Source organism: Pseudoliparis swirei, chromosome 11 (assembly GCF_029220125.1).
Source record: "Pseudoliparis swirei isolate HS2019 ecotype Mariana Trench chromosome 11, NWPU_hadal_v1, whole genome shotgun sequence".
Taxonomy (NCBI): Eukaryota; Metazoa; Chordata; class Actinopteri; order Perciformes; family Liparidae; genus Pseudoliparis; species Pseudoliparis swirei.
Genome location: NC_079398.1, coordinates 18,916,559 through 18,941,587, shown reverse-complemented (window position 1 = coordinate 18,941,587; position 25,029 = coordinate 18,916,559). Strand labels below are relative to the sequence as shown.

General features: G+C 44.4%; 2 protein-coding genes across 3 annotated transcripts; both read left to right on the top strand.

The window, feature by feature from the left end:
• The first annotated feature begins 3,131 nt into the window (after positions 1-3,131).
• LOC130201597 (paralemmin-1-like) lies at positions 3,132-5,067 on the top strand. Its single transcript, XM_056426669.1, has 3 exons — positions 3,132-3,355; positions 3,981-4,051; positions 4,291-5,067. Exons 1-3 carry the CDS (start codon positions 3,162-3,164, stop codon positions 4,665-4,667), a joined length of 642 nt encoding a protein of 213 aa, XP_056282644.1. The 5' UTR covers positions 3,132-3,161; the 3' UTR covers positions 4,668-5,067.
• A 5,077-nt stretch (positions 5,068-10,144) lies between these two features.
• ptbp1a (polypyrimidine tract binding protein 1a) lies at positions 10,145-23,456 on the top strand. Of its 2 annotated transcripts, none has more exons than XM_056426034.1 (16): positions 10,145-10,208; positions 10,983-11,036; positions 11,281-11,311; positions 14,520-14,580; positions 14,747-14,919; positions 15,294-15,440; positions 15,640-15,810; positions 16,079-16,189; positions 16,343-16,520; positions 16,866-16,946; positions 17,070-17,227; positions 18,605-18,638; positions 19,694-19,786; positions 19,896-20,112; positions 20,389-20,466; positions 20,601-23,456. In XM_056426034.1, the coding sequence occupies exons 1-16, from the start codon at positions 10,201-10,203 to the stop codon at positions 20,731-20,733; spliced, it is 1,728 nt and encodes a 575-aa protein (XP_056282009.1). In that variant the 5' UTR covers positions 10,145-10,200; the 3' UTR covers positions 20,734-23,456. The 2 variants fall into 2 exon arrangements, with proteins under 2 accessions (XP_056282009.1, XP_056282010.1); XM_056426035.1 differs by having other exon boundaries at positions 10,153-10,208; positions 16,875-16,946.
• Positions 23,457-25,029: the final 1,573 nt, after the last annotated feature.

Below are 25,029 nucleotides of genomic sequence, written 5' to 3'. Positions count from 1 at the left end.
TTAGAAAGCCAGTGTGTACATAAGTGCTTGTGTTGTTCTTCCTCTTGTGATGATACCCGTGCTCATGCATATGCCTCTGCCTACTTGTATTGAGCTGATCCTAACTTCAAACTGGCTATGTTGGTGACCTATATACCTCAGGTTAATACGCTGTTAGTTGTGTCCTTCTGTTATTGTCACTCCAGACTCTTTTTTCCTTTTCCAATTTCAAACGATACTGTGTTTTTCTACAGGATGCATTCCTGAATCGGCCAAGCGGTATCAGGAAATTCCATCTTGATTGTTTCGTGCCTCACCAAAACCAGTAGAGTTGTTCACACTGCAGCCCAGAATACTTACCACCACTACATTTGAATGGATCCACAAAGTGTCAGTGGTAATGACTTATACTACATGTGTCCTGAGTGGTAACTCTCCCAACACTCCCTGACCAGTGTGGGATGAAGGTTACCAGGATGCAAACATTAACTTGACTCTAATCTTAAGGGAATGTTCTTATATTTAAAGTGGTGAAATCACTTTTACTCAAGTACTGTACATTTAACATTTAGGTATTTCTTTTGTATGCAACTTCAACTCAAGTACATTTCAGGGGCCAATATTGTACTTATTACTCCACCACCTTTATTGTATACCAACTTTACTGATTTTATATACAAAACACATGAGCATCTTTGTTTTTTAAAGATAATATCTACCATAGATAGATGTTTATCTACAATATATAACTATTGTAAATTATTCTACTCAATAATATATAAAAGTAGCATTGGTCCCAGCTTATAAATACATGTTCTAATGCTACTTCCACGTGAATGCACATTACTTATTAAATATAAACATACAAAGCATTCACATGGGCCATATTTCTGCACGAGTAGCCTACTATAAGATCATTTAGCTGATTCTGTACTCTTACTGAGTACTTCTACTTTTAAACCGGACAGACTTTTTTTTTTAATGCGCCACAAGACACTTCCTTGGTTTTATCTTTGATTGTATGACATCATATGCATATGTGTGTGTGTGTGCGTGGCTTCATGAAAGAACACAGAAGCCTCAGACAATACAGGGGGCTTTGACAGAGGAAACAGATTTTTGTCCCACTCCCACCAACAGGAAAGGGTTCTTACACACACCGCACCCCGCTTTCGTCTCACACACACACACACACACACACGTACACACACACAAACACACACACACACAGGGAGAGAGAGGGGGGAAGTGTAATCATGCTGTACATGAGCATTAGAAGGCTCTTTGTGCAAACCACAGCGTGTATAGCTTTTCCAGAGGCGGCTTTCATGTGGAAAACCCAATAAACTTCTCCGTTTATACGGGTGTACCTGCCCCGCCAGGGAAATCACACTCACACACTCACACACACATAAAACACACAGCTCATAGGCAGGGATGGATTAACCAACGGGCCTACCGGGCCCAGGCCCAGGGGCCCATGAGCTCAGGGGGCCCCTGGGCCTGAGCCTCCGCGCGTGACGTCGCTGTTATTAACATTGTATTGATATGAATATGATGATATGACACGATGCGCCGTATGCCGGTATATGCTAGGCTTAAGTCATTCATGTCATGGTCATATAATTCGCGTTATGTTGTCTGCTCAGCTCCGGTATCGTTGTTCCATACGGACTGTTTTGTTAGCGATGTTTACATTTTTGGGGGGGGGGGGCTTGACACGTCCAGGCCCAGGGGCCCGTGGTTTCTTAATCCGTCCATGCTCATAGGGGAGCATATGTTAAGCAATAATCCAAAATGAAGTGGCATACGCCAGGTTTCCAGGGTTTGTGCTAAGCTAAGCTAACCATCTCCTGGTTAAAAATAAGTGAACTGTTGCTTCAAAACTGAGAAAATAGTTGATAAAATAATAAGAATGACTTGAGACAGAATTCATGAAGTTTGGAGAAACTGACTCAAAAGTTTTGGGGATTTCAATTTGAAGGAGGAAAGATGCAACTTTCATTTAGCAATAACGCCCTGCAGCTGCTCAGTTCATTTGGAGGGGTGTGTGTGTGTGTGTGTGTGTGTGAGCGCGTGCGTGTGTGTGTGTCACAGTTCCGCCCTTTGTCTGCTACATTAGCAGCTTTTACTCTGAAGAACAATGGAGAGAGACGTAACTTCAGTGCTCCAGCTTTACAACCAGTGTGTGTGTGTGTGTGTGTCTGTGTGTGTCTGGCGTTGGGGTATTAGGGTGGGGCGAGAGAGCGATGAAGATTGAGAGTCGAGAGAGAGAGAGGAAACAGGGTAAGATCCAGCGCCCCAGAGACCATGAAGAGTGTTGAGTTACACCGTGAGAGTGTGTGTGTGTGTGTGTGTGTGTGTCGGGAGCTGGAGAGTTGAAACAGAACCACGGGCACCGTAAACGCATGCAGACAGATGCATGCCCCACACATGTACAACCAGAATAACAGGCGCACACCACATAGTTCATGACCTTCACGATGGAGATGGAGAAAGAAAGAGAGAGAGAGAGACAGAGAGAGAGGAATGGCCGGTGGTCGAGTCAGAAAATTGAAAAACATGGGGGGGGGGGGGGGGTTGGTTTGCTGGAGAAATTCTGGTTGCATCACCGGAGAGGAATTCACATCACGCACAGGTCCAGATTTTTTAGTCCAAAGTCGTGAAAGCGAGAGCTTTTCTGTTTTTTCTTTTCTTTTTCTCCTCTCACTCTCTTTCCCCTCCTCGGCCACGCCGGGGTTGAGTCGTGCCGCGCGGCCTAAACAGCTGCAGAGCACAAGACACACGGTTATATTTATCTCCGAGCGCGCCAAGTATTCCTGCTTTGTTTCAAGCTTATCTGCAGGAGGGAATGTGTGTGTGTATGTGTGTGTGTGGGGGCGGATGCTGGGCTGGTTTGGAAATAGACAGAGGAAATACACACGGACTGAAGAAGAGATAGAGAAGAGTGGTGAGAGAGTGATAAACATTTTATTCCCTTGTCGTGCTTCGTTATAATTCATACGGCAATTATGATGAGACTCTAACAGTTTACACTTAGCACTCTTTGTGATCTTTTAGTGACTTATCTCCATTTCCAATCCCACGCTCAATTGAGGATGAGAATGATCTTATTATTTGGGTCTTTACGGCCATCAGTGATGTGAAATGTGTTCTTCTTTTTGTCACAAAATGAGAAGAACATGTCCCCTCTCTGTTGTGAGATCATTTATAAACCTCGTGCTTCATTCTCAACCTCATGTCCGTGTGTGCTGTTGCAGTCGAAGGGCCTGAGGGAGCGCTGGTTGTTGGACGGAGCTCCGGCGGAGGAGGAGACGCAGCAGCGTCTGCATGAGGACGAGGTGAAGACCAAGCTCCTGGAGCAGGTCATCCTCAGGTCAGCATCCCAGAAAATAAATATATAGATATTTATATATTTATGTATATATATATATATATATATATATATATATATATATATATATATTTAGATATATACATATATATATATGTGTGTGTTTGTGTGTGTGTGTGTTTTCCAACAAATGAAGCCACAGGAAGAATAAAAATGTATCCACCGGTTCTTCCAGCCACAAATATATGAATCATGAATCACAGGTGATGAAATTCAGATTGCGTATATCCAGAAAATTCCAAAATGATTGTGATTAATTTATTTACGTGGTGTTTGAACTTGCTCCACATGTCTGACTGCCAGGTCTAAGCATCATTATCAGTATTTTAATAATGCCTTTAACTAGAAATGAAACACGGAGGCTATCACGGTCAGCTATATTAAATATTAAAGGATCATATCTTCTTTTGTAGAAATGATCATCTTCTCGAAGATTGCTTATGTAACATTATATTCCCTGTGGCGTAGAGTGAATTGCAGATTTATTTCAATCAGTGTGTGTTTGTGTGTGTGTGTGTGTGTGTGTGTGTGTGTGTGTGTGTGTGTGTGTGTGTGTGTGTGTGTGTGTGTGTGTGTGTGTGTGTGTGTGTGTGTGTTTCTAAACCAGACTGGAGCGAGAGATCGAAGAACTGGAGACAGGCCCTCTAGCCAATAAGGGCGTGGCCAAAGAAAATGGAGGTAAGTTCAGTGCCCATGGCAACATTATATATGATCACGCGGAGAAAACCATAGCAACGGAGCCCGGATACTTGCGTCGGAAAGAGAGAGAGCCAATAATGGCCTCTTCGATTGCTCTATCGAATTGCTCCTATCCTCCGGAGGTCGTTAAAACAATATTTCCTTTCTTTCTCCTTCGCTCTTTCTCTCCCTTCCGCTCCCTCCTCGCCCTCTCAACGGCTCTCTGGCGCCCCCTGCAGGTGAGAACGGAGTAGCGCAGGGCTTGGGTCAAACCCCGAAGAGAGAGGTGGCGGGCATCGAGGCCACGCTGCTGGGTCCTAGCCCCGACCAGGCCAGCGAGGACAACCCCGTCACCCTGGTGTTCATGGGCTACAAGACCGTGGAGGAGGAGCAGGAGACGCGCGCGGCGACGGAGGGCGTCGACGGCAACGTCAAGGCCGAGTTCGTCATGATCGAGGACGGCGAAGGGAAGGCGGTAGCCGGGGGAGGAGAGGCGGCCGCGGAGGAGCAGGCCCCGCCCAACGGGAGCATGGCGGATAAAGAGAAGGCCAACGGAGGCGGGGAGGACGGGGAGAAGGAGAAGAAACAGAGCTGCAAGTGCTGCACGGTCATGTGAGCTATGTGTGTGTGTGTGTGTGTGTGTGTGTGTGTGTGTGTGTGTGTGTGTGTGTGTGTGTGTGTGTGTGTGTGTGTGTGTGTGTGTGTGTGTGTGTGTGTGTGTGTGTGTGTGTGTGTGTGTGTGTGTGTGTGTGTGTGTGTGTGCGTGTGTGAGAGTAGTACACGCCTGCACTTGTGCATGCCTGTGTGCTATGGCATGTGTCTGTTGCAGATGTGTGTCCACGTGTTTGTGTGTGTGTGTGTGTGTGTGTGTTAAAAAATAACAAACATCTGAAGTACAGTTCCACAGCCAATAATAATCAAACAATGAGAGCCGATGCTCCAGCTCCAACGACCAGAACCACAAAGACTCATAAGTACATACGTCGCTCTGTATACTTTCTCTCTGATATGTATTTGACTTTTGATTTCTATTGATATTTTTCTATTTTTCTTGTCTCGACATTTATATTGTATTCAGTATGTATAACTTGATTGTGGGACTGTGTGCTGTAAGTTCGATGTTATTATTGTTGGAGAGAGAAGAAGAAGAAAAAAGAATCGTATACTTCTACCAACTGGACGCGTCAAATCATTTAAAAAGTCAAAAATAGCAAAACTATGAAGGACACGGACACTCAAAAATATATATGTACAGTATATATTTATCTGTGTCGGTCTACTATTTATCGGTCAATTTCATATTGCAATATTGTCTAAGATATTATTTTAAATAGTATTTTAATATATTGATATGAAGTTATGTTTTATACAAGGTATTTATTGTTTTCGTGTCCTCTATATCATCTCCAACCATTAACTGCATGTAAGTGTGTGAGCACTATACCACAATCATAACACGTGTCTGTGCTTCCTCATATGTGCTCATAACTTTATTATATCGTGTCTTTATGAGTAACAGTTGATGAACGTTCGAGATCTGCATCCAGCTAAAAAAAATGAATCCATACATGATGAGACTGAAGCGACCACATTAGCTTCTCATAGACGTACGTGACACGTGTACATGAAGATCACAGCCTTTTCATTTTTCAACTTTTTTTTAATTTTTAAATAAGATGGATCCTACTTTCTGATCAATGGAGTCGTGGCGAACCGATTAGATGCGCTTATTATGATAATGTAGTTCTGGAACTCACGCTGCATGACGCCTTGCAACACGTGTTGACTCGTCGTGTCACTTGTTCGGTCTTAATTGTTTTACTCTTATTATCACGTTCACATGAATGTATATCCAGGGGTTACGTTGGGATTAGTTCCACCGCAACGAGGAGGGGGAAAAAAGAAAAAGAAAAGAAGAAGAAACAAAGGAAGCTTTTTGTCTCTTTAAGAAGCAAATAACAATCGGATGACATGCTGTAGTTTCCCTGTGTGTTGGTCGGCTGCCGGTGTGTGTCCTGCTCCCAGTTTAACCCCTCGGCTCTGTGTCTGTAGGCGCCAGATATGTGGCGTATAAAGGAAGATTTGAGTCCAATTGAATCGACTTTTCTCACTAACAATAATATTCTCTGGGGACCTTGAATCTTCTTTTTTTCAGTCTAAAAACACAATGTATATGATTGGGTTGTGCGCGGGTCCCCAATGTTTTTTTTTTATTGTATAAGAAACAGGCCTCACTCTAGAAGAAAACCCAGTTCAACCTTTTTTTTTTAAAGTGCAAGCTAAACCGTACACGCACACTATCGGCATTTAATATGAAATACATATTTCCTGGCCCTAGTTCACTCAGTATAGAGGCCATTGACGCCTGGGTCTGTGATGCTACGACACTAATGCTTCCACTACCCCCCACACACACACACTCCACCCTTAAGGCTCATCCACGTCTCTGATTCCCCCCCCCCCCCCCCACCATCACCATCCTCATCGTCACACACACACCTGCCGTCTATGCTCGGAGACACGCGGCTCCATAACCTCTGCTGTTGGTGCTAACCCCGGGTCACCTGACCTGTCGAACTCTCCATCCACCAACTCCCCCCACCCCCTCAGTCTTACCCAACCCGCCGGGGAGGGGGGGATTGTTGGGGATCTACTGCCTCCCCGCGTACGTCGAGTATCGAGACTCTTTGGCAACCTCCAGTGCCGGATACATCATCTCACGTCCTGCCATCTTTCACCACCAGAGAAATGAGACCTCACATTCCACAAAGAGAGGTCAACAGGCAGATGAATTATAGTTGATGCTCTCCATAATGTACAGTTCCACTTTCTTTCTGATATTGACTTTTTTTTTTAACCCCCCCCCCCATATGGCCTCTTTGCGAGGCGGTATATTGTATTTGATGTGTGTATTTTATTTTTTAAAGATGACCATTTGTGTATTGTCGGTGCCTTTGTCAAGTTCAGTCTGTCTGCCGCCATTTTTAGAGCCAATGGAAACACTGCCTTCTACTCTGGAGGGGGTACTACTACACACCTGTGGTAGAACATTATTCTCATTTTTCTCGCGATAACTATATAAATAAACAAATGCAGCTCAGATGATAGGTAATATGCAGACTACTACAAAACCTTTGCATCCTGTCGTTGACTGATGACCTTTTTTATTCCACACGTCCGAGAAACTACATCCAAAGTGTGACTTTTTTTTTTGTGTGGGGGGGAGAATACAAACTTTCTGTCCAGTGTATACACATGTGTGCGTATCTATATGCATACATAAATCTGTATAAAATACATGTAACTGTTGAGCTGAAAGCTTTGCTTAATCGTGTGTCTTTGGGACAGCAGCAGAAAAAGCAACCTTGTGTTAAACCGATGCCTGTTCATCTATTCTGTCGTCTAAATATTTAATCTTGAATAAAACTACTGTTTGTTTACAGCAAGTCAGATACGCGTTTATGTAACCGACCAAACATACACACCTATTGCACATGGTTAATGGTATGTGTGGTGTTGTTTTCGGCGGCTCAGCTGACGGAGCCACAGATGGACGGCCTTCTGTGTGGAATGGTAAAAGAATAAATAAGGAAAAATGTTGTATTTCATTGTGATTGAAAAGAAACTATCCCTCATGTATGGGGAATGAATTGTGTACAGTGAGGTGTGATATGTTAAAGATGTGATAGAAACATGAAATAAGAGCAGATCCATCATTGGTGGTGATGAGCAGAATTGGCCTTCGGATAGTCTGTTACATGCACTACCCAATACATGCCACTAGAGGGCGCACACGTCTTCTGTCGCGGAAAGCTCATCCTGTTACAACATTGTCATGAATAGGGAGACAAAGGCAGAGGGAGGTATTTAAACAGGGCATTTATCAGATGGAGGTCAGGTATGCACTATTCAACGAAACATAATCATACCGCTTTATGCCGCAGCCGAAAAAACAACAAATAGAAATATTCATATGCAGGTCGATATGAATGTGCCAGTTTCAGTGTGTGGACACATGCGATGAGACAGATTGTGACGTTCAATAGAAGTATAGAGCTGAGGTAGCTCCACATCACGAGACCGAGAAAATATTGTTTGCCTTTTTTGTTGTAGGTCACACCCCAGACGACGCTCTCACAGACACAATACGGAAGAAGAAAAACAGAACTGTGGGTTTGATTGTTGGAATATTATAAAGTTAATCTTTTTTTAAAGGAGGTATTTCTTTCATTTGAAATGACCCACACAGAAAACAGGTCAATCCACTCTATGAGGACAAAGTCTTATTGCTGCTATGGTAACACATAACAGTAAATTCCTTTCCTCTGTCATTATTATTTCACAGTTAGCCTCACACACACACACACACACACACACACACACACACACACACACACACACACACACAAGCAGAAACAAACTAATGTTCCTCAAATCTAACCTCATTCACCACAAAATAACTTTAATGTGCCCCAATACCTGTGGGAACCAGATACATCGCGTCCTTGGTGGTGTAACACACACACACACACACACACACACACACACACACATTGATACTGTGCTGCTGTGGTTATTCACTTATTATGGGTTTCTGTTACTTCTTAACGTTTTAGGACAGGCTACATATCATTCAGTTCTTTCACTTCATGTCCCAAAAGATAACACAAACACAGCCACAGCTGTGGGAATTAAAGGAGTGTGTGTCTATTGATATGAAGCTATTTCCTTTTTCATTAGAAAGCCAGTGTGTACATAAGTGCTTGTGTTGTTCTTCCTCTTGTGATGATACCCGTGCTCATGCATATGCCTCTGCCTACTTGTATTGAGCTGATCCTAACTTCAAACTGGCTATGTTGGTGACCTATATACCTCAGGTTAATACGCTGTTAGTTGTGTCCTTCTGTTATTGTCACTCCAGACTCTTTTTTTTCCTTTTCCAATTTCAAACGATACTGTGTTTTTTCTACAGGATGCATTCCTGAATCGGCCAAGCGGTATCAGGGAAATTCCCATCTTGATTGTTTCGTGCCTCACCAAAACCAGTAGAGTTGTTCACACTGCAGCCCAGAATACTTACCACCACTACATTTGAATGGATCCACAAAGTGTCAGTGGTAATGACTTATACTACATGTGTCCTGAGTGGTAACTCTCCCAACACTCCCTGACCAGTGTGGGATGAAGGTTACCAGGATGCAAACATTAACTTGACTCTAATCTTAAGGGAATGTTCTTATATTTAAAGTGGTGAAATCACTTTTACTCAAGTACTGTACATTTAACATTTAGGTATTTCTTTTGTATGCAACTTCAACTCAAGTACATTTCAGGGGCCAATATTGTACTTATTACTCCACCACCTTTATTGTATACCAACTTTACTGATTTTATATACAAAACACATGAGCATCTTTGTTTTTTAAAGATAATATCTACCATAGATAGATGTTTATCTACAATATATAACTATTGTAAATTATTCTACTCAATAATATATAAAAGTAGCATTGGTCCCAGCTTATAAATACATGTTCTAATGCTACTTCCACGTGAATGCACATTACTTATTAAATATAAACATACAAAGCATTCACATGGGCCATATTTCTGCACGAGTAGCCTACTATAAGATCATTTAGCTGATTCTGTACTCTTACTGAGTACTTCTACTTTTAAACCGGACAGACTTTTTTTTTTAATGCGCCACAAGACACTTCCTTGGTTTTATCTTTGATTGTATGACATCATATGATTGTATGACCGCGTGACTCCATATTGCCCCCTCCCCTAGCCCCGTCTTTTGTACAAACTCGACATGCTTCTTCTCCTTTTCTTTTATTTAGTACTTTTTGGGTGTTGTTGCCACAAATAACCAGTCTTTACTCAAACAAACCCTGACTACTTCATATGATGTCCTGGAAATTTGCCGCGGCCTTCTTCTCTTTTTTCTTTCCCCCTGTATATACAAATGATAGTCGTCTTGTCCAATCACGACTCAAGGAGACGCGAGTCCCCGCCTTCTTTGGGCTCTTGAAAGTAGCTGGACTAATCAGCGCTCGCCTCCGTGTGTTCAGCCATTTTGTAAGAAAATCAAGCAAGTCTGCCGCCCTACCTTCGCTTCAGACCTGCAGTTTTTTTCTTGTGCAATGGACGGGTAAGTGAAAAAGAACCACACTTTAGACTTGTTTATTTAACGTAGACACACCGCCGCGTTATTCACGTTCGTATATATGTTGCTTATTAGAATATATTTTCTATCGCGACAGCCGCTTCACGTAACCGTTAGACGGAGAAAGTTTTGAAACAGTTTTTCCTTTTTTTTCTTCCGTCTACCATCAAAACATGCAACAGTTAGCAGGCGCGGAAGCTAACTAGCTTGAACGGACATATATTATCTTTATTTTTTCTGTGTGTGTTTACAATAAACTTATCGCAAAGCAAATGTTACTCGACGAACGTGTGTAGTCGAGAATACTCGTTCGTTTACGGAACCTTCTGGCAACACGCGGCCGTTACATTATAGACCGTTGGCTAACTACCATGGTAACTCGGTTGCACGCGCGCTATAGCTAAAGCAACGTGTCTCATTTCCGCATTCATTTGTCTGCAGAGTGCCAGGGCCATGTTTGAAGATGTCTGGCCTGAACGTTGTGCGTTGATTTAATAGGATACTTCGTTCTATACCTGGTTGTTAACGCAGGGTAGGAAACGCAGTATCGTGCTTTTAAATCCAAGCGAATTAAAAACAACATTTAATCGGGTAAATTCGACAGTTTTTAACGACTTCAAACGCAGCAACCAGTGTTACATCGAATTCGGTCAACAATACGCTCGACGTCTATTTGAGAGATTTGATCATTGTTTTATTATTACTTGTGAGTGTCTACTCTAAAGTTTGCTCCTTGTGTTTTTTGCAAATCCACTACAGCCGCCTAGATGCTGAATTGTACCCTTTGGGAACCGGCTACGTCCCTGAAATTGAGTAAGTATTTGTATATTAAATTGGAAATATTTCTTTTTCTGCGATGCTTTCTGAATTTAAATTTACGTAAATGGATAAGGAAGTCCTTTTTCTTTAAAAAAAAACGAACTGGGTTTCTGTTGGATCAATACTTATTGTAAAGACTGTTGTGCTGTTTTTATTAATTAAATAAGATCTCATAATGGATTCTGGGTAATTTTCCTACATTTCCTGTATAATAATAAAGTTTCTTTCTCTTTCACAGCAGTGTCCATGACATAGCCGTTGGCACAAAGGTAGGCATTTTTAGTTGCTTCTTTTCACTTTCCCTTATTTCCTGACTAGACCACAGGATGAATGCCACATGTTCAAATGTGTGTGTGTGTGTGTGTGTGTGTCTATATGTAAAACTACTGACTTGGCTTTTGCTAAGTAAATACTGTCATTAGATTAACATCATAATCAAAATAGTTTTGAGATCATGAGAGTTTTTCATTGCATTTACAAGTCAGTGAAAATGGAAAATAACTGCGCCTGACACTGGTGACTTGAAACGCTTCCTCTATAATTACTGCTGTCCAAAGACATTTCTCATGTGTAACGAGTTTGGCTGACTGGCTCTCCTTTTTTTTTTTTAAGATTTATTTTCTGCAACAGTCGGCGCATTGAGGTTGCAGCCACTCAAGACCGTGGACATTTGATAGTTCAATTAGAATAGATTGTATGATGTGGGGCTTTGTTTTCCTGTCCTGTTTCTGTTCGGTTGTGCGGCTGCGGGGGAAATGAAGCTTCCTGCTGTTTATTGTGTGTTCCTTAATAGCATGTTGGCCTTACAGGAATGTTAAGAAAGCAGCTGAATCCTGCCCCGGTGCTGATATTTTTTCAGCCTAGTTTTAGCACAAGACTATTCGGCAAATAACAGTGAAACTAAACGACTTTTGTCCCAACGTTCCTCTTTTCGCGTGCATCTTTTTAAATTTATTTATCAGATTTAGGGATCTTGTGGGCTTATACCTCTGGAATAGCAGCCGTTTTTGTGAACCTTTGTGTGCACAAACTTGTTAAGCAAAGAGCACAGTTGTTTTTGTCAACTTGCGTACCCAATAAAAATGCCTGCCTAAGTAGTAATCCATGGCAACGTGGCCTCTGGCATATGAGGTGTAATTGAACTCAAACACAGGGCTGTAACCATCTTGTCTCAACCGTCTTCATCGTCCCGGCCAAAGGTCTTTTACACTGTTTAAACAAACACCCCACCCCCTCTATTCATTTCAGTAAAGCGTGTTTTTCAACTTTTTAGCAATGCAGAATTTAGTAGCTTCTATTTTGACTAATGGTGCGATTTCTTTGTAATTAATTTTTTCCTGGACTGTTGAATGATAATGCTGAGTTATGGTGCGCTGCCTTGCTGGAATCTGTAAGTATTCCATCTGGGCAAATCGTCTGGCATTCCCGCGGTCACATTCCGATCTCCCCCTCTGGTCCCATGGTGAGGCCCCCCCCCCAGCAAAGGCTGATCACAGTGAACAAACATGTCTCTACCTGTGCTTTCACCTTTGTGGTCTCTCGTTAAGGATTACCTTGAACTAACCTCTCCAACATAAGGCCATAAATGTTTTAAGAGCCCTCATTGTTTGCAAACCAGGTGTGCAGGGAAACTGCCCCGGTCCATGTTCCCTTTTTATGGATATAAAGGCAGGCCAGTCGCTCATGTGGGCCAGAAATGTCATCGCCTCCCAACTGAAAGTTGCTTTTATAATGTTAGCACCCTGTGAAAACAAAGGATCGTGAACCTGTCAATACTCATCTTTGAGTTTACTTTGTACACGCTCTTTTTTTCCTACATTTTCAATTATATATTTCTTACAGTCCATTTGATGTTTCAGCTCTGTTCTACACATTGTCTAAGCTCTGTCGTTATTTTTAGAATGAGGAAGTATTGGGGGGGGGGGGGGAGTCCTGCCATAGAACAGTAACAATCGGTCCCCAAGAGGAAGTTAGCCAAACCCTGGGAGCAGGCCTGATATCGCTGCTCTTCCTCTTTGGAGTCGGTCTGCTGACTGACGATGTGACGATGCCCGCCCAAGAGCATCCAGTCAGGCGGGAGCCGCTTGCTTCATTTCTCGTCAAGCAAAAAGCTAAAATGTTTTTAAATACACTTTCCTCGTTGGGTACGAGTTAACCGGTCACTCCCATTTACAACCAAACAAACTTGGAAGTCTTTCTCTCTCTCGCTTGTCTTGTCAGACTTTGCACCTTTTTGTAATCTTGGCTCTGTGTTGTCCTGCCGTGTATGCATTCCCTCCATGTATACATTTTAATGTTTGCCAAAGGAGGAGGCCCCTGATCCCGAAACCGCACTTAAGTAGGCATAGGAATGTCTCTTGTTGCGCCAAGTTGATTAATTTAGATAGCAGACCCTGTTTGTGTGGGCCTCATAGTGAGAGTGAGCAACTTAGACCAACCATCTGGAAGTCAAAGGGTCGTTTATTCTGCTGCGTACAGTGTTGTGCTCTCACAGCAACAAACTGTTCCCTACACCACCACATAATGTTTAGAGGCACGACAAGTCTCTCAGATCCCCATATTCCTCCTGCCGTTTGAGTAGACTTTGCAGCCTTACTGTAACCATCACCAACGTGCATAGTTCAAAGATTCACAAGGTGGAGCAGAATGCGAGCAAACCTGCATGACTGGTTGTAAAAGCTCTCCAGGCCACTTCAACTCCGAAAGAGTCCTACGGGCTCCGTATGTGTATCTGCTGCCGTGTAACAATGGCCCTAGTCTGAGCTGGAACAGGACGCGCATTGTCGAGTGTTGTAGAGCTGAGGCTGCTGAGCCACTTCTTGTGACTGCTGTACTTCATCTCACACGGCCGCAAACGGGAGAACAGCCCTGAAACAGCACTTTATATACTGGAGAGAGCAAGAGGGCGCAGGCGGGGCTGTTCCAGCAGACAGGAATCTAGTGTGTTGCGGGTATCCCCATCCTGTCTTTACATCTGGTGCGTTATCCTTCCTCCGAATACTGAAGTATGAGAAGATGGTACCGACTGGCAGCAGCTGTCAAGCTAAGATGGTATTGCTGACTGCTATGCTTCGGGTTGAGTAGTAGCTTTTTCTCCAGTGTGATTGGTGTTGTATATTAATATTTAGCGTACTGCCCCAAGGTCAGAAATAATGGCCTGTTTTTGTGTGTGACTAAGGTCTGGAACAGGGAATTTTCTCTATGCAGGAAAAACCCTGTTGGACAGTATGAAATGGTATGAAAAGACAAGATCACAATGAGAAGTTAAATATCCTCGCTGACAAGTCATTTAATTATTTCTCACGAGGAAGGCGGGGTTCTGCTCAAGCGGGCTTGCTCAGTCTTCCCTTGGTTATCGGATTACTTCCTGCTTATCACACAATGGCTCTGTAATATGAGAGCTGTGCTCTCCACCTGCTAAGCCGTGCCCTCATTGGTGAATGCAGTGAAGTGAACCATTGTTTTCTCTTTCTGCAGAGGGGATCCGACGAACTATTTTCTTCCTGCATAGCCAACGGGCCCTATATCATGAACCCAGGTAAGGGGGTTGCCATGGAGGATTGAATCCCTTTTCTTTTTTTTACTGAAGTGCTTGTCGTTTGTTTCGGTTTGTGTTGCTATGGCGATCAATCCATTATTCAAGAAGAACCAGAGCCTTCTGTTCCCTCCCTGATTGTATCTGCTTCTGTTTTTTTCCCCTGCAGCCAATGGCAACGACAGCAAAAAATTCAAAGGTGACGTGCGCAGTCCTGGTGTTCCGTCACGTGTGGTCCATGTACGCAAGCTGCCCAACGACATAAATGAGGCTGAAGTTATTGGCCTGGGACTGCCCTTTGGGAAGGTCACTAATCTGCTGATGCTGAAAGGGAAAAACCAGGTAAGGACTGATCTGTGCAGGTCGTCTCACCAAACTGGTGTGACTTGCCCTCTTTAAGCCTGGGACCAGAGAGCTTTGTAGCCCTTTGTCCCAGCCTCATTGTTTAGTGGATAGGATGATCTGCTCGCTGAGGCATTGAATCCATTTTAAATGTTCTCTCCTGTTTCCCAATACCCAATGTTTTGTGTAAAAAACAAATAAAGATGTCAAATGAGATTTGGCTAAATGTAGATGTTGATGTGTAGTGACGATGCTCATACGGTTTCCTCATTATTTGGAACGCTCAATAAACATTGTCATAGTATGGCACTGTATCTGTGATGGGGTAAATCAAACGAAATGTATAAATACATTTCTCTGGTCCTCCCCTGCAGGCATTCTTAGAAATGACCAGCGAGGAGTGTGCACAGACGATGGTGAGCTACTACTCCTCTGTAACCCCCGTCATCAGAAACCACCCCATTTACATGCAGTACTCGACTCACAAGGAGCTCAAGACCGACAACTCCCCCAACCAAGTGGTAAGTGTTTGCAATCTGACACACACTTGAGGTTTGGAGTTCATGCCTAAATTACTGTTTTTGCAAGATACTATGAGTTATGGTGTTGTCAATTTAACTTTCTTTCCTTGCAAAAAATCTTGAATCACTGATTTAATTTATTACTGCAAACCTTTCTCTAGCCATGCTAAAAGTTACACCCCCCTTTTGTCTTTTCTAGCGTGCCCAGGCAGCTCTGCAGGCAGTCAACGCTCTGCACGGCGGTGGGATGGGGGGCATGGCCATTCCAGCAGATGTGGCCAGCATGGGGGGAGCAGGGTCCCAAAGCCCTGTGCTCCGAGTCATAGTGGAGAACCTCTTCTACCCCGTCACCCTGGATGTACTGCACCAGGTACGGACTAGTTACCTCGTTGTTTCACATTATAGACTTGCCAGCCTTTTTTTTTCCTATTCGTTATCTTAAAATGGCCAGTGTGCAGGATTTGGCGGCTTCTAGCGGTGAGGTTGCAGATTGCAACCAACAGAAATGTCTCCCGTTTGCCAAGTGTTCTAATAAAAGATATGCACATTAATCCCCATGGTTTATCTTGCAGTACAGTTTCAATGAAAATGTGTTGGGAGTTCACCTCACCCCTAACTGTGCCGTCTCCCCCGCCTAGATTTTCTCTAAATTCGGCACCGTGCTGAAGATCATCACTTTCACTAAGAACAACCAATTCCAGGCTTTGATCCAGTATGCTGACGGCTTGACAGCTCAGCACTCCAAACTGGTAAGAACTAGTGCTCTGCCATGTTGTTTCAGTCTGACGTTCTTCCCACCACTGTTGCAGTCGGGCTGAGGTTCGGTCTAAACATCGTGGGGCCCATTAAGATAACTGACGGATTTCATGTTGCCTCGAGTCTAAATCTCCAATATCTCTCAGTCTCTGGATGGACAGAACATATACAACGCCTGCTGCACCCTGAGAATCAGCTTCTCCAAGCTCACCAGCCTCAATGTCAAGTACAACAACGACAAGAGCCGGGACTACACCCGTCCAGACCTCCCCACTGCTGATTCACACGCGTCCCTTGACCACCAGACCATGGCAGCGGCGTTTGGTGAGTTTGGGGCATTATTTGAAGTCTTATAATATTGTTAAATTTCATATTCTCAAAATATGGCCTTTTTAAAAGTGTTGTTTTGTTTACAATGGTCTAACTGCTGTTTGTAGTATTAAATGATAACATCAAACATTGCTGTCAAAGAAGTGCATGAGCTCCGTTGTGTGTCAGTCAGTTGTCTGGAAAGTAAACAAAAAGCCTCGCACCTTGCTACTAACAAGCTAACGTTAGAGGTGACCAACAAAAGTGTGATTAAAAAAATCTTTATTAAAGTGTAAGAACTGTGGAAGAAGGCGTTGATCTTATTTGTGGGTTCTTTTTTGTTGTTGCTTCTTGCCCCAGCTGCTCCAGGCTTAATCTCAGCCTCTCCTTATGGTGGCGCTCATGGCTTCCCCCAAGCCTTCGCCATCCAGCAAGCATCTGGTCAGTACACACTTATTTGACCACGCTACCCTGTATCTCTTATCCAAATATTTGCCCGTATACTGCGTCACTAGCTGTGACGTGAAATTCACATCAATGACATTAACGCGCTGCTCCTCTTAGGGCTGTCGATGGCCGGTATGCCCGGCGGCCTCGCCTCCCTGGGTGTGGGCCACGGTGGCATGGCTGCCGCCGCAGCTGCCGCCAGCCGGCTCGGCCTGACTGGGTTCGCTCCGCCCGGGGGCCACCATGTGTTGTTGGTCAGCAATCTGAACCCTGAGGTCAGTACACTCACTAGGCCTAAACCGCTCTACATTATTGTCATTGCAGTGCTGAGAAACGTTAAAATGTTACAGTGCCATTTTGTTTACGCTACGGTTCATTGACCCGAATCATTTGTATAAGCAATCCATTGTTCGCCCCCCCCCCCCCCTCTCTCATGTCCCCTCCCCAAGTCCCTGTGATGAGACGAGTTGGAGTACCCTCCCACAGTTTTTATGTGAAGGGGTCATGGAGTCAAATCTCTTCTCTTTCAGGACCTCTCTGTTTGACCAAACTTGCTGCATTTCTGACCTGCCACTTTGCTCACTGTGAATTTTAAGTTTATTCAAAAACACTAACTTCTTGTTTTAATTTTTTTTGAACCTACCACTTCATATCTTCATTTTTGTCCATTAGTTGAAATCATTCTTTGAGTTGTTGGAGAGACAATATTACTTTTTTCTGTATAAAGAAACACACCGTGCCCGGATTTCATAGACTGTGTAGAATGTATTTCGTAGTCTGTCACGCATTACATCTCCTGAAGTCATGGAGTCACGACGTTAAGAATGCTAAATTCAAGATCAGCTGGTAGTTGAAAAAGGATAATTATAATTTATATTTGACTGTTTTCATTCTCACGTAACTAAACGATCTAAACAAACGTAGCCTGTAATTAAAAAGTACATATTGTCTCTGCCTTTTTCTGTATTTCATTGTTAATCTTTTTTTCTCTTCTTTTTCTCCTAGTGTTCCCATAGTGACAGTGCATTTTAATTTAGCCAGTTCTACTGTCTGAAGCACTACATTTCTTTGTGTATACTGACCTTGTTTTTTTTACTTCCTTTTTTCCCTCTCTTCTTTCTCTGTTCCCCCTCTCTCTCTTTGTTTTACAACCCCCCTCACCTCAACTCTTGCCAACTGACTGCACGCCCCACAACCAATTGTTCCCCCTCTCTCCTCCTCCTCCCCTCTGCCACTCCTCAATTACTACTACAACCACCACCACCCCCCCCCCCTCCCAAATCCGTCATGCCCAATTTGGTCACCACCCACAAATTGTAAACTCAACAAAAACACCACATTGTCATCTCATTGCCCCCCCCCCCTGTTTTTGCCATCATCTGCCCCTCCACTGTCTTCTCCTCCTCCTCATCCTCTCCCCATCCTCCTCTCTCATGCTATTTGAATCCTCCTCTTCATTCTCTTCGTCCCTCATGCCTCTCCTTCCTCCATGGTACTGTGGCCTTCCTGTGGACCTCGCTGCCTGTGGCCTGCGGACATGTCCCGACTCCACTCCACTGTCCTCCACTCCGCTCCGTCTCTTTTCCCCTGTCCCCTGTTCCCTTATCCCCCTTTGGCCCCCTGCCCCGCTGCTCCCCCTGCTGTCTCTAAAGAGCGTTACGCCACACTGCCTCTTTATTCTTTTCGGTACGTTATCATCCTTTCATCTCCTTTTTTTATTACTACTGTTACCTGGCAAGGTGGGCATGTCTTGTCTCATGTTGTTGGCTTTGTTTTTTTTTAACCGCCGATGGCTCGTCATCGGGCTACAGGGATAAGAAGGGCGGGGGGGGGGTGTTTGATTTTTGGGCGGTTGTCAGACCTGTCTTTGGTTGTTGTGGGTTTGTGTGAGGAGAGTAAGGTGAGAGCACCACACAAAGCGGCAGCATTCTGTTTCTAACGGCGGTGGTTTACTGTCCGTGGGTTGTTTCATCTTCAAAGAGCTCGGCCCCGTAATGGAAACGCTCCCCAACGAAATAGAAATATGGGGATAATTTTGTTTGGGAATGAGGCAGGAAGGCAATCTAAACTCTAAAGTGTTGCCCCCTGGAAGAGGATAAAAGTAGACACTTTATTTGGTTCTGCGCGTTCCAACCATAACCCATGAAATTGCACCGAATACCATTTCTGCTAAGTGGATTTTTCTACGCTTGCCTCGAATTACTCGGCAATAGTACACGCAAAGATGGAATGCTGCTGCTTTTTAGTGATTGTGAGTTGACGTCCCTCAGATTATGTTGCCATAGTATTCCTCTGCAGTTTGACTCCGTTGCTCTAATGTAGGTATGTGCATGCTTTAGTTTATTCCTGCATGTGTCCTTTTTATTAAGCCCTCAAGTTGGCCGAGTGATCCAGTTTCTTCACTGTGTAGCGATCAAAACAACAAAACCACTCATTTTACTACTTTTCACTTCCTCTCCCTTCTCGAGCATCCCCAGTGTAGCTCTCTGTGTAACTGTAATCTAAGAGGGTTCCCGTAGGATTAGTTCCAGAGTTCCCATGCAGAATTTAACAGAAAATTAGTAGGATAGCCTGACGATTACTGATTAATCCGACGGCATTCACTTAGCGGCAGTCTGAATATTAATGTCCCCGACGTGATGGTTTACATTGTTTGTGTTGCTGTGATTGGCTACGTAGCTCCTGTTAAGGCTGTGTCCTTTGTTGCCCTCGTATTGTGACCCACTCCTCTTCCTCCCCAGGTGTGTACGGTGACGTGATGAGAGTGAAGATCCTGTTTAATAAAAAGGAGAATGCTCTGATCCAGATGTCTGATAGCACTCAGGCTCAGCTAGGTAGCTACACTCCAGCCATTTTCCTTCCTGTCTGATTGTGTTGATCATTTTGAGTGAACTGGACATCAATCCAGGATGAAAATGAATTAATCCCATGAATGTTCCTCAGCTATGAGCCACCTGAACGGTCAGCGTCTCCATGGCCGGGCCATGCGCGTGACCTCCTCGAAACACACCACGGTGCAGCTGCCCCGAGAAGGCCACGAGGACCAGGGCCTCACGAAGGACTACAGCAACTCACCGCTGCACCGCTTCAAGAAGCCCGGCTCCAAGAACTACTCCAACATCTTCCCACCCTCGGCAACGCTCCACCTCTCCAACATACCGTGAGCCTTATTTACATTTCCCCCCCAGCAGCTTTTGTGCTGTAAGCTTTTTCCTTTGTCGTCCCGACTCGTTCTTTTTCTATTTTTAGTTCTCGGGTTTAAGAAGTTGTGACCCTATTTTCTAAACATGCTGATCTAGAGGTGCATTTTTAGACTTAATCGGGCCTCTTGTTTCACAATACCAGTAGATAAAACCAGAGAATGCAAATATGTGACGGTTTGTAAACTCATATAAAAAGCTTTATGTAAATGCTCAGTGTTATGATCTGTCTTCAGGCCGTCGGTGGTGGAGGATGACCTCAGGAGGCTTTTTGCCAGCTCAGGAGCAACGGTCAAAGCCTTCAAGTTCTTTCAGTAAGTCCAGCCTCTTACTTTTCTTCCATTGTTGGCTTCTTATTGGTGTTTGACTCATAACATAGTAAAAAAAAAAAGAGGCTACATTTTGACACTGAGAACTCAGTTCCCTCTTCTTCTTTTTTTTTTTACAGGAAAGACCGCAAGATGGCCCTGATCCAGATGGGCTCCGTGGAGGAGGCGATCGAGTCTCTCATCGAGTTCCACAACCACGATCTGGGAGAGAACCACCACCTCAGAGTGTCCTTCTCCAAGTCCACCATCTAAGTGCCGTTCCCCCCCCCCCCCCCTCCGTACCGCCACCCTGATGCTACTTTAGTCACGCTTTCCCTCCGGTGGAAGCGGCCAGCGTTGCGTATCGGTGGTTCTTTTGTAGACTGTTGCTCCCCGTCTTTCCACGCCTAATCATTCCTCTCGTTAGTGGGTTTGGGTATCACATTTAATCGATTTAATTCCCGGTTTCAATCTTTTGTCTTATGTACCCAAAATATGTCAAAAAACAAACTTCCGTTTTTTGAAACCGTTAATTCATCACACAAGAAACTACATGCCTGTCAGTTTGACACTTGTTTGTATTGGAGTCGGTCCGGCCCACAGATTCTGACCGGGACTTCTAAAAAACGGCTTTCTTGTGCCGCGCGGTTTACATTTCCCCCGTACGCGGTTGCTCCCGTAACGGCGTAAACACGGGCCCCATGCATCGGCCCAGAGTGACGGGCCGCGTAAACCACCGGGCCCAAACCGGGCTCTGGATTCTCTCGATGGAATCGAGGCACATTTCTGTTTCCAGTAGAGTTGTCGGTACCCAAACATCCAGCTAATCAGTTTCATCGTTCGGTTTTCACGTGGGAACAAGGGGGCAACATTCTGCAATGAAACCCGTTGGTGTTGGAGAGGCAGCGGATGAACTGTCACTTTAGACCAAATCGCTTTAATAAAAAATGAAAGGGAGAGAAAAGACGCCCTCCGCCACAGATGTTCGTGTGGATGAATCGTATCCACACACGACACTTCAGCATTCCTTTTGTTGTGATAGTCATCTGGATATATATCTGTGTGCGCCTTTTTAAAAATGCGTTTGCCAGTCAGAAACGGTTCGATACAAACGTTTTTTTGTTTTGGCCCACAAACCACCAAACAGATTAATATCCCAGTATCCATTTTTGATTTTTATCTTCTTGTAACTACCCGCCTGTTTGCTCCGGGGGATCCGTACCACTAGTCGTTCGATAAAGAATGCCTTTCTGCTCCTTTAGTTTTTTTTTTTACTCTGTATCTCCAGTCTCGTGCGTTCCTTTTACCCCGACCAGATTGCCTTAAGCATCGCTCTGGCTGTATTTGAGAGAAGAAAGACGAGGCTCTCTAAATGCCTTCTTCATGCCTTGTGGCATGTACCAGCATTCCTCTGGGGGGGGGGGGGGCTCATTCAAACTTTCCGTTTTATCTTTATAAAAAACAACCGTTCTTTTCCTAGATATTTTGTATGCATATCCACATTATATGTATGTAGAAACTATGATTATACGTCGGTTAGTTGCCTAATATCCTCTCTAGGTGATGTAGCTGTTGGGTGGTGTTTAGTGGCAGGAGATGGAGCCGCTGCACATCCCCCATCCGCCTTCACGCCGCCTCTTTGGGGCGCCATTTAACCATATTAAGTTCATCTATATGTGGACGCCTATATATATAAATATATTCATTTATCTCTTTCTTTTTAACGTTAGTATTTGCGTGTGTATCACTGCGACGCTTATCCGATGCCTGTAGGTGGCGGCTGGGGTTGATCATATCAGTGCCTTGAGCTTTTAATCCGAGGCTGAAGAAACCTTTTTTTCTCCTGGTCAGTTGACTTTGTTTACCTCGTTCAGGTGTTTTATCTTTCCGCTCCGCAAAGACGCCGTCGCCCCGGTTCCGTTCAGGTGGTCCTCCCTGAGGGAGCAGCTCGGAGTCGCCGGTCAACTGAAAGGAACAAGCGGTCTTGGACTCGGTATCCTAAACTTAGTTTATGATTTTTTTTCTTCTTCTTAAATTCAGAATAGCAGGATTTACAGTGGGGGCTTTCGCCCTCGCCCGCTCCCCCGTCTGTGCCCCCCCCTCGCGCCACATTCGGGTTCCTTAGTGCACTTTCTCCTCAACGATAGGTCCAAGTCGGCACCGTCACGCCCAAGTCTTAAAAACCGTCGTCACATTCCTAACGTGCCTCCAGCACCGGTTCCCACTGACCACTGTAGTCCTGGACCAGATCACAGACGTCACTCTGACTCTATTTTTGTAAAAGATTAATATGCATGGTTTAAAACGAAGCTTCATGTAGCTACGGGCGATGTTTTGCTGTTATGGACCAAAGTATCTTCTACCCCCCCCCCCCCCCTCTGCTGTTTTTGTAGTGTTGTGATTTCTAAAAAATTCTCTCACATTTCCACAAATACGTACACGAGGCCTCGTTTCCATTTGTTTTGTTTTCCTGTTTCTCAGATGCCTTGGCCGAATGTCACATGAAGTTAAATTGTGTTTGGTATCATCTCTACTGTATTTTGTGTCCGACGTTGGTAGTTTGCTTTAGGGCGGATGCGTAACTGAACCACAGTCTTAGCTGTGATGTCGATGGTGTAGAAGATTATATGCCTCTTTTTTTTTTTTCCTCGTTAAAGCTTTTATGTTTATCTCTTTTTATATGGGGGTGGGGTTATTGTATGAAGCGGGGATTGATGGTTGTATATATTCATGTTTTTGTACCACAATCATTTGGATTATATCCACTTTACGTTCAAAACATGTATATTTTGATAAAAACAATACAGACCTATTGAGCTCTGCGGAGCTGTAAAAAAAAAAAAAAAAACTTTTTGTAACGGACATTAAAACCTATCTGAACACAAGTGTCTCGGTATGTGCCCCGGCTCCCCCCTCCCCCGCCTTTTTTTTGCCATTCTGTTCTTGTCTCTTGCATCTTCTGCTGCCTTCAATAAATCTTTAGTTTGTTCCTCCTTCATCTGGCCTCATTTTGGTTTCTGTCTCTTCTCCCTGTCCTGTGGAGCCGCTGCTCCGTATCAGTTAACACTTTGTAACATTTTCCACATTTCACATCCTGTTTACTACCGGTGGGTTATTTTTAATCTTTATTTTTTTGTTTTACTACACTACATTTCCAACTTGTTGTACTCATCCCATCTGAAACTTTACCGACTCGCTCGGCCAGGAGAGTCGACTTGATGTGAGATTGCTGTTCTCGATTATCCTCCATCGTGCTCCACTCGGCTGGGACCCTTTTCGGTTTAGCAGAGATGAGCCCGGTTGCTATGACAACTAAATCTGTCTCATGAACAAAAAAATATTTTTATAATTACAAATCATCACACAAGCATGGCGTTCAGGTGACATCCGTGTTTCCCGCTAGTCATACACCCTCTCGGCCACCAGGGGGCGGTCGTGCTCTCTGCTGCTGGTGACCGAAGCAGAGGTGACTTTTCCTGCCACTCACACAATGTCAATAGTTAGTGGCTTAATGTGGAGTGGCTGCCGGGGCTCAGCGGCGCTACACCTCCCCTCCAGAGCGGAGGAGGAGGATTAACCTCCCAGCTTCTGCCTTTTGAGACGATTACGGACGAGACGAGAATGGAGTCCGTATATCTGTGGCGTAATCCCGGCGGCGTGAGTGCGGTCTAGTGGGTTAACTGTCATTACTCTGCAGGAGAAAACATGCGTGAAGGTCAAAGTAAAATGTAATGTTTGAGGCGCATGCATGCCAAGATGAATCTCAAAAGCTTTTTTTTTACGATTTAAAAAGCAGCGCATGCTCCTGAGAGGGTAAGTTATTTGAACGTTGCCCTTTGGAGCATTTCTCTGATCTTCTTTTATCCTCAATGTGAAAACTAGTCTGAGGAACTCCACGGCAGCCACGTGACTCTTTGATGCTGCCTCAGACCCTTGTATACTTGCAGAAACTTTAGTGTTAGAGCGCAGCAACACCACCCCCCCCCCCCCCACCCTTGGAATATATATTTACTGAAATGCAAGAGATTGCATAATTGGGTGGAAGAGTAACTCCAAAGCGAGATGATCTAAACAGATTTGTGACGTTTGGGGAGATTATCAAAGGCCAGAAATCACTGGCACACAGAATGGTCCTTTTTTAATAAACCAGTTTTTATCTGAGACACATTTTCAGAAGCCAAACATTGGCAACCACTCCATGTGGAGCAAAAGGCCCACACTTACTCCCCCCCCCCCGAAAAGGGGGTACTGTGTTCCAACATGCCTCTCCATGTGCACTTTTTTTTGTACTTGTCACCGAACACGGGACTAAATGAAACCATGTGGCGGCTGGGGGGGTGGGGGGGGGGCGGCACATCTGGCAACATTTATTGACATTAGTACCAAGGCCTCTAATCAAGCAAATACTGGCAAACGCCGAGGCCACACACACACACACACACACACACGAGGCCGGTGGAGAATGAAATGGGGCCCAAGTAGTTAGAGAGGCCAGTTAGTCACCGAGGAGGGGGCAGTGTGTGTGTGGGGGGGGGGGGGATCTGTGTGTGAGGGACTTGAGCTTTGGCT

What these genes read in the sequence shown, in the direction of transcription:
- LOC130201597 (XM_056426669.1), top strand. Translation starts at nt 3,162, where the DNA reads ATGTCCCCTCTCTGTTGTGAGATCATTTATAAACCTCGTGCTTCATTC. An exon ending in CTGGAGCAGGTCATCCTCAG is followed by an intron (nt 3,356 to 3,980) that starts GTCAGCATCCCA and finishes TTTCTAAACCAG; the next exon opens with ACTGGAGCGAGAGATCGAAG. An exon ending in CGTGGCCAAAGAAAATGGAG is followed by an intron (nt 4,052 to 4,290) that starts GTAAGTTCAGTG and finishes CGCCCCCTGCAG; the next exon opens with GTGAGAACGGAGTAGCGCAG.
- ptbp1a (XM_056426034.1), top strand. An exon ending in GCCCTATATCATGAACCCAG is followed by an intron (nt 14,581 to 14,746) that starts GTAAGGGGGTTG and finishes TTTCCCCTGCAG; the next exon opens with CCAATGGCAACGACAGCAAA. An exon ending in CTCCACCTCTCCAACATACC is followed by an intron (nt 20,113 to 20,388) that starts GTGAGCCTTATT and finishes ATCTGTCTTCAG; the next exon opens with GCCGTCGGTGGTGGAGGATG.